Consider the following 14984-nt stretch of genomic DNA (forward strand, 5'->3'; position numbering starts at 1 on the left):
CACATGTCGGTCCAAAGCACATTCATCTCTGGGACACAGAACCCATCTCCTTCCTGAGCGGTATGATGGCTGGACATTCCCATCTTGTTTGTACTTGCGTATTATTGTTTGTACAGATGAACAAGACGCCTTCAGGTATCTAGAAATTCTACCCAAGGATGAGCCAGACTTGTGCAAGTCCACAATTCTCTTCCTGATATATCGACTGATTTCTTTACACTTTCCCATGATGATACACAAAGAAGCAGTGTGTTTCAGGTGTGCATTAAAATACATCCACAGGTGTGTCTCTAATTAACTCAGATGTTGCCAAAAACCTATCAGAAGCTTCCACACACCTGACCTCATCATATGGGCCGTCCAGAATTATTTAAAGGCACAGTACTCTTAGTGTATGGAAACTTCTGACTCTGCAGTAAGTAATAAAAATGCCTTAAACCTTCTCTCCTCTCATTATTCCGGCATTGGGCGAATATTAAACATTATGGTAAAATCCTAATTGTCCTAAAACGGGAAAAGTTTATTCTGATCTCATGTCAGATATTGAGGGAAACCTGCAGATGTGTCTGTATATACAGTGGATGGAAACTGCTGGTTTACACTGTATATGTGTATATATACTGTATGTGTGTATATACTTTGCTGATGTAATTTTCACACCTTCAGGGACCCTATGGGGCGACCAGCTCTCCCCTTGGTTCCAGCCCAAAACATGACTCCACCTCCTCCTTGCTGAGGTCACAGCCCTGTTGGTTCACGGTGGCGGTCCACTACTCCATCGATACCATCCAGGGTTGCACAGCATCATCAGAAAACATGGCTGGTTTATAATGAGTATTCGTGTATGTCGGGGCCACTGCAGCCGCTGCTTGTGAGCGCTGTTTAGGGGCGGCCAAATAGTAGGCTTATGCACAACTGCAGCCTCTGGAGGATCGATGAATTGTCTGTCAGGAACCTTCCTCATTGTTCCTTTATCTGCAGGAACCTTCCTCATTGTTCCTTTATCTGCAGGAACCTTCCTCATTATGCCTTTATCTGCAGGAACCTTCCTAATTATGCCTTTATCTGCAGGAACCTTCCTAATTATGCCTTTATCTGCAGGAACCTTCCACATTGTGCCTTTATCTTCAGGAACCTTCCTAATTATGCCTTTATCCTCAGGAACCTTCCTAATTATGCCTTTATCTGGCAGGAACCTTCCTCAATATGCCTTTATCTGGCAGGAACCTTCCTCAATATGCCTTTATCTGGCAGGAACCTTCCTCAATATGCTTTTTATCTGCAGGAACCTTCCTCAATATGCCTTTATCTGGCAGGAACCTTCCTAATTATGCCTTTATCTGGCAGGAACCTTCCTAATTATGCCTTTATCTGCAGGAACCTTCCACATTTTGCCTTTATCTGCAGGAACCTTCCTCAATATGCCTTTATCTGGCAGGAACCTTCCTAATTATGCCTTTATCTGGCAGGAACCTTCCTAATTATGCCTTTATCTGCAGGAACCTTCCTAAATATGCCTTTATCTGCAGGAACCTTCCACATTTTGCCTTTATCTGCAGGAACCTTCCTCAATATGCCTTTATCTGGCAGGAACCTTCCTAATTATGCCTTTATCTGCAGGAACCTTCCTAAATATGCCTTTATCTGCAGGAACCTTCCACATTTTGCCTTTATCTGCAGGAACCTTCCTCAATATGCCTTTATCTGGCAGGAACCTTCCTAATTATGCCTTTATCTGGCAGGAACCTTCCTAATTATGCCTTTATCTGCAGGAACCTTCCTAATTATGCCTTTATCTGCAGGAACCTTCCTCATTATGCCGTTATCTGGCAGGAACCTTCCACATTGTGCCTTGATCTGCGGGAACCTTCCTCATTCTGCCTTGATCTGCACAAACCCATCTGTGCTCTGTATCAGCCACAAATCTCTTCACTTTACAATGATTGAGCTTAAGTTTCCTTGAAATATCTAATGTCTTCATACCTTGTTTGAGGTATTGCACTATGGGACGCTTTTTGGCCTCAGAGACACACTTTTTCCCATATTGCTTGAAACCTGCGGCTCTTTAATAACTTGGAACATTCTTCTTGAGGACTTTTCCTGTAATTAGGCACCTGGCAACTAATTATCACAGGGGTCTGAGATTTGATGTCAGTGATCCAAAGACCCCGAGACACAGGCTGTCCATGAGGTTATGGGAAAAACAAAAAATTACATCTTTGAGACTTATATCCAATCTTCAGAATAACATGGAATGCTTCGTGGTGTATGTGTGTGTATATACATACAGTGCCTTGAAAAAGTCTTCATACCCCTTGAACTTTTCCAAACTCTTCACGATACACCCAAATATAGATGTATCTTATTGGGATTTTATTTGATACTTTGTGATGTGTAATGGAGCTTGTGGAATAAGGGGCTCTGGTCAGATGAGACCAAAGTGTAAAACGCTATGTGTGGCTGAAAACTATCACTGCACACAACCCTGAAAACACCATCCCCACAGTCACACATGATGGGAGCAGCATCCTGCTGTGGGGAGGCTTTTCTTCAGCAGGGGCAGGGAATCTGTTTGTGTAGACTCCGCAGATTTAGGTTTTTAGATGATCTTTCCACTTTCTGCCTTTTCCAGGTGTCCATCGTCCGGTCACCAGCGCAGTCACTCAGTGCCGTGTCCAGCCGCACAAGAGTAAGTATCATCACCGCGGCTGGGGGAGGGGCCGCTGGATGGAAGCGCAGATAATTCACCTTATTGGCTGGGGCATTTACGGGGTGGGTATCTGAACATCGCCCCATCAGCTGACATTCTCCTGCTTAGCCCAGTATTCAGACTGTGAAGCATCTGCCGGTTGAAACTTCGAGCGTCTGAACTGGAATGGTTTAAAGGGCCGGTGCGCTCATTGTATAGGGAGGACTGCCACAGCCGCCAGTCCTGATGTTATAAGATCTCTGCATACATTGAGGAGCGGCATGTGCTTTGTCGCCCCCATGACAGCTGTGAAGATCTGAGGTTGTGGGCTGTAATAATCACCGGTAGGTTAACGATGAAACTATATTTATTCCTCACATCCAGGGTTTTACAACAACCCCAGATAAATGGCCAATATACATTGCAGCCAGTCCACAAGATCCCCTCCCCGGGAAGGTAGCTCCGCTGGTCCCGTACCAGGCGATACTCACTGTCCCCCACCTTTTGGTTGGCCCACTGATTTCATATCTCCAGCCAGTATAGTCCACGCTCCTCCAGACGACAGATAAAACGATAGAAGCGCATGTATCCAGCAGCAACCGTCCTTTAAGAGAGTTCAAATCCGAAAGACAGATCAGGGGTGGACACTGACATTAGGGGCCCCTGTGCAAGAAATGTCTCACATGGTCATAAGTATTCAGACCCTTTGCCCAGACCCTCATATTTAAGTCACATGCTGTCCATTTCCTTGTGATCCTCCTTGAGATGGTCGTACTCCTTCATTGGAGTCCAGCTGGGTTTAATTAAACTGATAGGACTTGATTTGGAAAGGCGCACACCTGTCTATATAAGACCTCACAGCTCACAGTGCATGTCAGACCAAATGAGAATCATCAGCTCAAAGGAACTGCCCAAGGAGCTCAGAGACAGAATTGTGGCAAGGCACACACCTGTCTATATAAGACCCCACAGCTCACAGTGCATGTCAGACCAAATGAGAATCATCAACTCAAAGGAACTGCCCAAGGAGCTCAGAGACAGAATTGTGGCAAGGCACACACCTGTCTATATAAGACCACACAGCTCACAGTGCATGTCAGACCAAATGAGAATCATCAGCTCAAAGGAACTGCCCAAGGAGCTCAGAGACAGAATTGTGGCAAGGCACACACCTGTCTATATAAGACCCCACAGCTCACAGTGCATGTCAGACCAAATGAGAATCATCAACTCAAAGGAACTGCCCAAGGAGCTCAGAGACAGAATTGTGGCAAGGCACAGATCTGGCCAAGGTTACAAAAGAATTTCTGCATTACTCAAGGTTCCTAAGAGCACAGTGCTCTTGTTATATACTCTCTTGTTATATACAGCACCGTCCCTTACATATTGGATTATCTATAGCGCCCTGTTCTTTATTACATACCGTCCTCTCTTGTTAGATATATAATGCAGTGACGGCTGATGGAGCATGGGAAAGCTTCTTTCCTGATGGAGGAGCTGATGGACTGGTCTTCTGGTCACCGGCTGCTCCATCAGCCGTCATTTTATATCTAACGAGAGAGGACTATGTAATAAAAGAGGGCGCTGTGACTGACACAAATAACAAGAATACACTATGTAAGGGACAGCACTGTACATAACAGCAGAGGAAGCTATATAATAAGAGACGGCACCATATATAACGAGAGGATGGTAGATAATAAGGGACGGTGTTATACATAATAAGCGAGTACACTATATACTAAGGGACTGTGCTGTACATAATAAGCGAGTACACTATATACTAAGGGACTGTGCTATACATAATAAGTGAGTACACTATATACTAAGGGACTGTGCTATACATAATAAGTGAGTACACTATATACTAAGGGACTGTGCTATACATAATAAGCGAGTACACCATATACTAAGGGACTGTGCTATAAATAAGTGAGTACACTATATACTAAGGGACTGTGCTGTACATAATAAGTGAGTACACTATATACGAAGGGACTATGCTATACATAAGTGAGTGCACTATATACTAAGGGACTGTGCTATACATAATAAGCGAGTACACTATATACTAAGGGACTGTGCTGTACATAATAAGTGAGTACACTATATACTAAGGGACTATGCTATACATAAGTGAGTGCACTATATACTAAGGTACTGTGCTATACATAATAAGCGAGTACACTATATACTAAGGGACTGTGCTATAAATAAGTGAGTACACTATATACTAAGGGACTGTGCTATACATAAGTGAATACACTATATGCTAAGGGACTGTGCTATACATAATAAGCGAGTACACTATATACTAAGGGACTGTGCTATACATAAGTGAATACACTATATACTAAGGGACTGTGCTATACATAATAAGCGAGTACACTATATACTAAGGGACTGTGCTATACATAATAAGCGAGTACACTATATACAAGCAAAGTGAAACCCCCATCATTGCTATCTCCTAGCACCCCCATCACTGCTATCTCCTAGCACCCCCATCACTGCTATCTCCTTGCACCCCCATCACTGCTATCTCCCAGTACCCCCATCATTGCTCTCTCCCAGTACCCCCATCATTGCTCTCTCCCAGTACCCCCATCATTGCTCTCTCCCAGTACCCCCATCATTGCTCTCTCCCAGTACCCCATCATTGCTCTTTCCCAGTACCCCCATCATTGCTCTTTCCCAGTACCCCCATCATTGCTCTCTCCCAGCACCCCCATCATTGCTTTCTCCCACCACCCTATCATTGTTCTCCTACACCACCTCCATCATTGTTCTCCTACACCACCCCCATCATTGCTCTCTCCCAGCACCCCCATCATTGCTTTCTCCCACCACCTCCATCATTGTTCTCCTACACCACCCTCATCATTGCTCTACCCCACCACCCTCACCATTGTTGTCCCACATCACACCTCGGGGTACTCTACCCCACCCCCATAATTGCTCTCTTCCACCACCCCCGTCATTGCTCTCCTCCACCACCCCATCATTGTTCTCCTGCACCTGCCTCATCATTGCTGTCCCCCACCACCCCCTTCATTGTTCTCCTACACCACCCCCATCATTGTTCTCCTACACCACCCTCATCATTGCTCTACCCCACCACCCTCACCATTGTTCTCCCACACCACACCTCGGTGTCCTCTCCCCCACCCCCATCATTGCTTTCTCCCAGCACTCCCATCATTGCTTTCTCCCGGCACTCCCATCATTGCTTTCTCCCGGCACTCCCATCATTGCTTTCTCCCGGCACTCCCATCATTGCTTTCTCCCGGCACTCCCATCATTGCTTTCTCCCGGCACTCCCATCATTGCTTTCTCCCGGCACTCCCATCATTGCTTTCTCCCGGCACCCCCATCATTGCTTTCTCCCGGCACCCCCATCATTGCTTTCTCCCAGCACCCCCATCATTGCTTTCTCCCAGCACCCCCATCATTGCTTTCTCCCAGCACCCCCATCATTGCTTTCTCCCAGCACCCCCATCATTGCTTTCTCCCAGCACCCCCATCATTGCTTTCTCCCAGCACCCCCATCATTGCTTTCTCCCAGCACCCCCATCATTGCTTTCTCCCACCACCCCCATCATTGCTTTCTCCCACCACCCCATCATTGTTCTTCTACACCACCCCCATAATTGTTCTTCTACACCATCCCCATCATTATTCTCCTACACCACCCTCATCATTGCTCTCCCACACCACCCTCACCATTGTTCTCCCGCACCACACCTCAGTGTCCTCTACCCCACCCCCATCGTTGCTCTTTTACCACCTCCATCATTGCTGTCTTTCTCCACCCCCATCATTATTCTCCTACACCACCCTCATCATTGCTCTACCCCACCACCCTCACCATTGTTCTCCCACACCACATCTGTGTCCTCTCCCCCACCCCCATCATTCCTTTCTCCCAGCACCCCCATCTTTACTCTCTCCCAGCATCCCCATCATTGCTTTCTCCCTGCACCCCATCATTGCTCTCTCCCACCACCCCCATCATAGCTTTTTCCCACCTCCTCCATCATTGCTCTCCTCCACCACCCCCATCATTGCTCTCCTCCACTAACCTCATCATTGCTCTCCCCCACCACCACCATCATTGTTCTCCTACACCACCCTCATCATTGTTCTCCTACACCACCCTCATCATTGTTCTCCCACACCATCCTCATCATTGCTCTCCCACACCACCCTCATCATTGCTCTCCCACACCACCCTCATCATTGCTCTCCCACACCACCCTCATCATTGCTCTCCCACACCACCCTCATCATTGCTCTCCCACACCACCCTCATCATTGCTCTCCCACACCACCCTCATCATTGCTCTCCCACACCACCCTCATCATTGCTCTCCCACACCACCCTCATCATTGCTCTCCCACACCACCCTCATCATTGCTCTCCCACACCACCCTCATCATTGCTCTCCCACACCACCCTCATCATTGCTCTCCCACACCACCCTCATCATTGCTCTCCCACACCACCCTCATCATTGCTCTCCCACACCACCCTCATCATTGCTCTCCCACACCACCCTCATCATTGCTCTCCCACACCTGCCTCATCATTGCTCTCCTACACCTGCCTCATCATTGCTCTCTCCCACTACCCTCATCGTTGTTCTCCCACACCACCCTCATCGTTGCTTTCCCACACCACCCTCATCATTGTTCTCCTACACCTGCCTCATCATTGCTCTCCCCCACCACCATCATTGTTCTCCCACACCACCCTCATCATTACTCTCCCACACCACCCTCATCATTGCTCTCCCACACCACCCTCATCATTGCTCTCTCACACCACCCTCATCATTGCTCTCCCACACCACCCTCATCATTGCTCTCCCACACCACCCTCATCGTTGCTCTCTCCCACACCACCCTCATCGTTGCTCTCTCCCACACCACCCTCATTGTTGCTCTCCCACACCACCCTCATCATTGTTCTCCTACACCTGCCGCATCATTGCTCTCCCCAGCACCATCATTGTTCTCCTACACCATCCTCATCATTACTCTTCCACACCACCCTCATCATTGCTCTGCCACACCACCTTCATCATTGCTCTCCCACACCACCCTCATCATTGCTCTCCCACACCACCCTCATCATTGCTCTCCCACACCACCCTCATCGTTGCTCTCTCCCACACCACCCTCATCGTTGCTCTCTTCCACACCACCCTCATCGTTGCTCTCCCACAACACCCTCATCATTGTTCTCCTACACCTGCCTCATCATTGCTCTCCCCACCACTCGATAATTGCTCTCCCACACCACCTCCATCACCCCCATCATTGCTCTCCCCCATCACCCTTCTCATTGCTTTCACACCACCTCCATTACCACCATCATTGCGCTCTCCCACACCACCCTCATCATTGCTCTCCCACACCACCCTCATCATTGCTCTCCCACACCACCCTCATCATTGCTCTCCCACACCACCCTCATCATTGCTCTCCCACACCACCCTCATCATTGCTCTCCCACACCACCCTCATCATTGCTCTCCTACACCTGCCTCATCATTGCTCTCTCCCACTACCCTCATCATTGTTCTCCCACACCACCCTCATCGTTGCTTTCCCACACCACCCTCATCATTGTTCTCCTACACCTGCCTCATCATTGCTCTCCCCCACCACCATCATTGTTCTCCTACACCACCCTCATCATTACTCTCCCACACCACCCTCATCATTGCTCTCCCACACCACCCTCATCATTGCTCTCTCACACCACCCTCATCATTGCTCTCCCACACCACCCTCATCGTTGCTCTCTCCCACACCACCCTCATCGTTGCTCTCTCCCACACCACCCTCATCGTTGCTCTCTCCCACACCACCCTCATTGTTGCTCTCCCACACCACCCTCATCATTGTTCTCCTACACCTGCCGCATCATTGCTCTCCCCAGCACCATCATTGTTCTCCTACACCATCCTCATCATTACTCTTCCACACCACCCTCATCATTGCTCTGCCACACCACCTTCATCATTGCTCTCCCACACCACCCTCATCATTGCTCTCCCACACCACCCTCATCATTGCTCTCCCACACCACCCTCATCGTTGCTCTCTCCCACACCACCCTCATCGTTGCTCTCTCCCACACCACCCTCATCGTTGCTCTCTTCCACACCACCCTCATCGTTGCTCTCCCACACCACCCTCATCGTTGCTCTCCCACAACACCCTCATCTTTGTTCTCCTACACCTGCCTCATCATTGCTCTCCCCACCACTCGATAATTGCTCTCCCACACCACCCCCATCATTGCTCTCCCCCATCACCCTTCTCATTGCTTTCACACCACCTCCATTACCACCATCATTGCGCTCTCCCACCACCCTCATCATTGCTATCCCACACCACCCTCATCATTGCTCTACCCCATCACCATCATCGTTGCTCTCCCACACCACCTTCATCACCCCCATCATTGCTCTCTCCCACCGTGCCCATCATTGCTCTCATCATTGTAGGAGCTCAGCCTAGATCCTCTCCGTTCGTCATTACTCTCCCAACTCTCTGACTAAACATGTGGCTTAATTGTCCTTCCTGGGATCAGCCCCCTGGATGGGCAGAAGAGTTCACACCCTCCCCCCCCTAAAGCTAACACTGCATTGGTGGAGATATTTTTTCTCAGGCTGAACCCATCACCTGGGACTGTATGTGAGACAACTGTGGTGATGACTCCATTGGGTCTACTATCCCCATCCACACAAAGGGACTAGTGGCTGGGAGAACAATAAATTAAGGCCCCTGAGACACTAACAAGATTAATGGAATGATTGCTTTACACTTACCTATAGTGATCTCCTGTCTGGCCTTATGTATATATAAGATCCTTCTGTCTTCCTCTGCTTAATGTCACTGAATGGAAACATTGATTCCTGTGGCTGAATTGACGAGCAAGCAAATCTCCAATAAAACACAAAAATAAGATTGACTTAACCGGTGCTCCGTACTGGAAAAAGTCTGCATCACTTAGCGCTGTGGACTCCGCTCTACATGCTTTGGTCCAATAGTCTTAGAACAAGGCCAGCTCCTCACAGTCCCACTTTTTCTGCATGGACACGAATGTAAGAAGTTTCACCTTCATGAGAACGAAACTTTGTATCATCTAGTTTCTTCAAAGCATATTCCATGTTGTCCATGTGAAAAACTCCACAGTCCCCATTCCACCCTGGTGTAGATCAGTATAATAGACATCTCCAGCTGCTCTCATATGATCTTTCACATCCTGCCAACTCCCCGATGGGGGAAGCCCTAAAACAAGGACTTTGTATGTAGTTCGCTGGGACCGGGGTCTGTTTCTCCCGCGGGGTCCACACGTACCCGACGAGAACCGAACTTGTATCCATTGCGTCCAACCCCAAAGTGCTGACCCCCAGCTAGGGGGATGGTCACTTGGTGGTCTGATGAATAGTGTTCTGGGGGGACAATATCTGGGCTGACCAGGGTGTTGGTAGACCCAGTGTCCCGAAGTCCCTGGGCCTCCTCTTTGATGTAATTTACCTCCCCCAGGTCACGTTCCTTCATGGTAGCAGTCATTGCATTTTCTGCATTACTCACCACTGGCGGGAGGTTAGTCGTTGGCATGTTGGGATCGCTCTCTTCCCTCTCGGCTGACGCAGTGTGAACCGGTCCTTGGCTGTTGGTTACGACATTGGCCCAGTGGCACACCAACCCTGCTCCTAGGTTGTTTCCCAGCACACATCTACTGGTAGGTGCCGCACTACTCCTACATCCACCATTTCATGACTGTAACCCCAGTCTAAACGTAGTCGGGGCCCTACGAATGTTCAAAGATTCTCCTCCGGCTATGTTGACTAACATACGGCTGGCGGGGACAATACATTGGTCCGGTACTAAATGTTCTTTGGTCAATGTAACTGAGGTTCTGGAGTCCCGGAGCCTCCACACCCTCTACCCAGAGCAGCTGCCTATGCTGGTTCATGGTCGCTGATGTGTCCCATCTAGTCCACTTGTCCTTGTATCTCCTCTTCTTCTTCCAGTCGGGGCAGTGGGATTCTCTCTCCCCCATCCGCCTCAACTCAGTTGGTCGATCCTCCGCCATCTGGATGACAGCCCTGGGCTGTGGTTCCTCCACAAAGAACTGACCTCCTCCTGTGGGTATTCATGGTCCCAGTCGGCTAAGCGTGGTATTGGGTTCTTCTGATTGTCCTCCGGTAACCACTCTAGTTCTCTCTCAGAGCAAAGGACTCTCAACTCCTCCGTCTTGAGCCTCTTGTAGATGGAGTCTGCCATCTCTTCTGCCAAGTCACCGCTCGGTAACTTTCCCTGGTATGATGTCCAGAGATAGGTGGTCCCACCTGCTGCCGCCACTTGTGAAGATCTGAGGTTCTGGGTTGTAATAATCACCTGGGCAGGTTAACGATGAAACAGCATTTTATTCCTCACATCCATGGTTTTACAACTTCAGATAAGTGGTCAAAATACAGTTCTTTCAGTCCTCCCCGGGTCAGTATTCCCACTGCCTTCGTACCAGGCGATACTCACTGTCTCCCACCTTTTGGTTGGCCCACTGATTTCGTATCTCCAGCCAGTATAGGCTGTAGCCACAGTCCACGCTCCTCCAGACCGAAGCCCGTGTATCTGATTGTTTTATCTTTAGTGATCTCCTGTCTGGCCTTATGTATACATAAGATCCAGAAGTCTTCCTCTACTTACTGTCATTGGATGGAAACATTGATTCCTGAGGCTGAACTGATGAGCAAGCAAATCGCTAACAATAAGATTGACGTAACCAGTGCTCCGTGCTGTAAAAAGTCTGCATACCTTAGAGCCGTGAACTCTGCTTTACGTCCATTGGTCCAATTGTCTTTATTAAGTGGCCAGCTCGCCCTTGGTAAGCCCGGTAGTTCCGCCTTCTGAGTTTGCCAATGTCCATTTCGTGGGATATTGGGGTCCCGTACAGACCCCGCTTCTTTTTGCTCAGTACTTAACCCCTGTATAGACGACGGCAGGTAGACCCCAGAACTCCCCTCTAAGGAGACAGTTGCTCCCTGAGCCCAAGGCCCAATGGCGTCACTGCCAGTTATTTTCCCTTTGCTCTCTGTTATCAGCCTCCTTTTTTTAAAAAATATAGTAACCCTCTTCTTTTCTTGTTAAAGACATAAAGAACCAAAGATCCTGCAGTGCGCCCCCTGTCCGCCGTCACCCAAGCTCACGGTCACCTACTTCTTCTGCGGGGAGGAGATCCCATACAGGCGGATGCTGCGGGCGCACAGCCTGACCCTCGGCCACTTCAAGGATCAGCTAAGCAAGAAAGGCAACTATAGGTACGAGACCAGAACTATTCCCGTGTAAGGACGGTAGCAATCGGCCGCCCGAGTCCACCCTTCACATGTATGTCACCCGCCATCACCGGATCACCCATCGTCAGCCGCGAGGAGGAGGTCGGGGTTCAGTGTCCGCACGGCTCCAGCTCATACTGAGGTCGGGGCTACGTGTCGTGTCCTCTGTGCAGTGAACGGGGGAGGTGGGTGATTGGGGGGGGTTGAGGCGATGAGCCATGGCTGAATGAGCAGACGAAACCAATCCATTACTGATCCCACCTATAATGTGTCACGCAAGGTGTGGGAAAGACTAAGTGCAACACGAAGGGAAGAGGGGGAGGAAGCCCAAACACTAGGGAAAGGGGGAGTGGAGACCCCTAGGCAGATCTAATATCACGTACTGTCCAACTGTCCCTATATATGTTCCACACCTATCACCGAGCAGGACCCTAAGCCCTGGATGTCCATAGAGCTTGGCCCTAGGTAGGGAGGGGGAGGGATGAGCACTGGTCAGGCTCCACTACAAACTAAAGACAACAAGGTAGACAAACAAAAGGGGATACACTTAGCTTGAGCAGACACCAAAGGAGTAACGCCAACTGTCCTCCAAGGGCACCAGAGAAGAAGCTAGCCAACTGCCAGTGCTCCAGGCATGCACAAAGGTACACAGAAGTATCACGGGCAATTCCCTGGAGCAAACTGAGTGTTTTTAACTCCCAGGCAAGGGTGTTTCAATCAGCAGCAGGAGGGAGGTCGCCGCTGGGTCCTAAAGCAAGAAGGATTAAGAAGGCGTCTGTAATGCCAAGTGCAGTGACCTTCTATAACCAGATTCAGAGCGACTGTCTATTACACCTGACACACCCGTGACATAATGAGCAGACATGTGTACTGGACCCTTGAGTTCTCCATTATGTTCTTAGATTTCTCGACTTTCCCTTTAAATCGCTCACCATCTGCTTTCTCTCTTTCAGGTATTACTTTAAGAAGGCCAGCCGGGAGTTTGACTGCGGCGCTGTATTTGAGGAAATCTGTGATGACGCTACGTTTCTTCCGCTGTACGAGGGGCGGGTCCTCGGGAAGGTGGAACGCATCGACTGAAGTGCGATGACTGTCTGAGTCCTTTGCCACCCACTTGGCGCACTCGCGTCCGTCAGTGTCAGCCCCACTAGCGCTCCTGTGCGCCCATCGCAGTAGGAGGAGCCAGCTATGCTAGAGTATTTATTGGAGGAGTGAACACCACTATGGACCAGGGGGACCGCGATGGGCACGTACACCGCCCCTGTCTGAGAGAGTGACAAGTCCTGAACGAACCTGGACCCGGGGGACCGCGATGGGCACGTACACCGCCCCTGTCTGAGAGAGTGACACGTCCTGAACGAACCTGGACCCGCTGACTGAGCAGGCATTCCCAGGACTTGGGCCGTGTGCGTTCTGCGGCCATCTTCATGCTGCTTGTACGACTTTGGCGCTTGCCGTGTTGTCGCTCAGTGCCTTTTGTTGTTTTTTTCTTTACAGACCCCGCCCACTATTTATTATAAAGTCCTCTGCCCCACTACATGCAAATGATTGACTATTAAATATTCTAATTTATTCATATGAAACGTTCATGCCGCGACAGAGAAGTCGTGTCTGGCCGCCCTGACCTCCAGAAGTGTTAGCAGCTCTCCGCCATTCCTGCTGATTTATCATAGTCCCACCCCCGAGCAGCACAATACGGGCGGAGTCAGTGGTGCCTTCACAATATGCAAACAAGCCCCTCCCCAACGCCTGCTGCCCCTCCCCCTACAGAGGTATTGGACAGTGCAGTCTTCCATATCCCACACTGCTGTCTATAATGTGGCAGAACAGGAGCTGCGATGCTCTGCGCAGGGGAGGAGGCTCAGGTCACATGACCCCATCTATACAGCGCCTGTATAGTGCGCACCACAGTATGCAGTGTGATGTCAGCAGCCCCGCCCTCACTGCAGCTCCGCCCCCTGTAAAGAGAACAAAATAATGACCAAAAGGATTGTAATTAAAGAGACAGCGCGTTTATTAAAAGTTTTATATTTTTCAAATCATCTATGTCTGCGTAAATAAAGGGTGGGAAGTGGTACCGTGCATATCCACATACTGCCTATACCCCGTATACAGTACAGGAGCAGTGGTACCGTACATATCCACATACTGCCTATACCCCGTATACAGTACAGGAGCAGTGGTACCGTACATATCCACATACTGCCTATACCCCGTATACAGTACAGGAGCAGTGGTACCGTGCATATTCACATACTGCCTATACCCCGTATACAGTACAGGAGCAGTGGTACCGCGCATATCCACATACTGCCTATACCCCGTATACAGTACAGGAGCAGTGGTACCGTGCATATCCACATACTGCCTATACCCCGTATACAGTATAGGGGCAGTGGTACCGTGCATATCCACATACTGCCTATACCCCGTATACAGTACAGGAGCAGTGGTACCGTACATATCCACATACTGCCTATACCCCGTATACAGTACAGGGGCAGTGGTACCGTGCATATTCACATACTGCCTATACCCCGTATACAGTACAGGAGCAGTGGTACCGCGCATATCCACATACTGCCTATACCCCGTATACAGTACAGGAGCAGTGGTACCGTGCATATCCACATACTGCCTATACCCCGTATACAGTATAGGGGCAGTGGTACCGTGCATATCCACATACTGCCTATACCCCGTATACAGTACAGGAGCAGTGGTACCGTGCATATCCACATACTGCCTATACCCCGTATACAGTACAGGAGCAGTGGTACCGTGCATATCCACATACTGCCTATACCCCGTATACAGTACAGGAGCAGTGGTACCGCGCATATCCACATACTGCCTATACCCCGTATACAGTACAGGAGCAGGGGTACCGTGCATATCCACATACTGCCTATACCCCGTATACAGTACAGGGGCAGTGG

At 49.4% G+C, this 14984-nt stretch overlaps 1 protein-coding gene across 2 annotated transcripts in view; it reads left to right on the forward strand.

Moving 5' to 3' along the window:
• Positions 1-14084, forward strand: part of AXIN2 (axin 2) — a 126163-nt gene extending 112079 nt beyond the window's left edge. The window contains exons 9-11 of one of the 2 annotated variants that reach the window (XM_073668632.1): positions 2633-2689; positions 11863-12030; positions 12999-14084. In XM_073668632.1, the coding sequence (XP_073524733.1) occupies positions 2633-2689; positions 11863-12030; positions 12999-13125 (352 nt within the window). In that variant the 3' untranslated portion in view covers positions 13126-14084. The remainder of the gene's footprint in view (positions 1-2632; positions 2690-11862; positions 12031-12998) is intronic. The other variant, XM_073668633.1, reaches the window with a different exon arrangement.
• The last annotated feature ends 900 nt before the right edge of the window (positions 14085-14984 follow it).

The sequence above is a fragment of the Phyllobates terribilis genome, unplaced genomic scaffold, assembly GCF_046119375.1.
Source record: "Phyllobates terribilis strain yellow unplaced genomic scaffold, ASM4611937v1 Scaffold_827__1_contigs__length_625462, whole genome shotgun sequence".
Taxonomy (NCBI): domain Eukaryota; kingdom Metazoa; phylum Chordata; class Amphibia; order Anura; family Dendrobatidae; genus Phyllobates; species Phyllobates terribilis.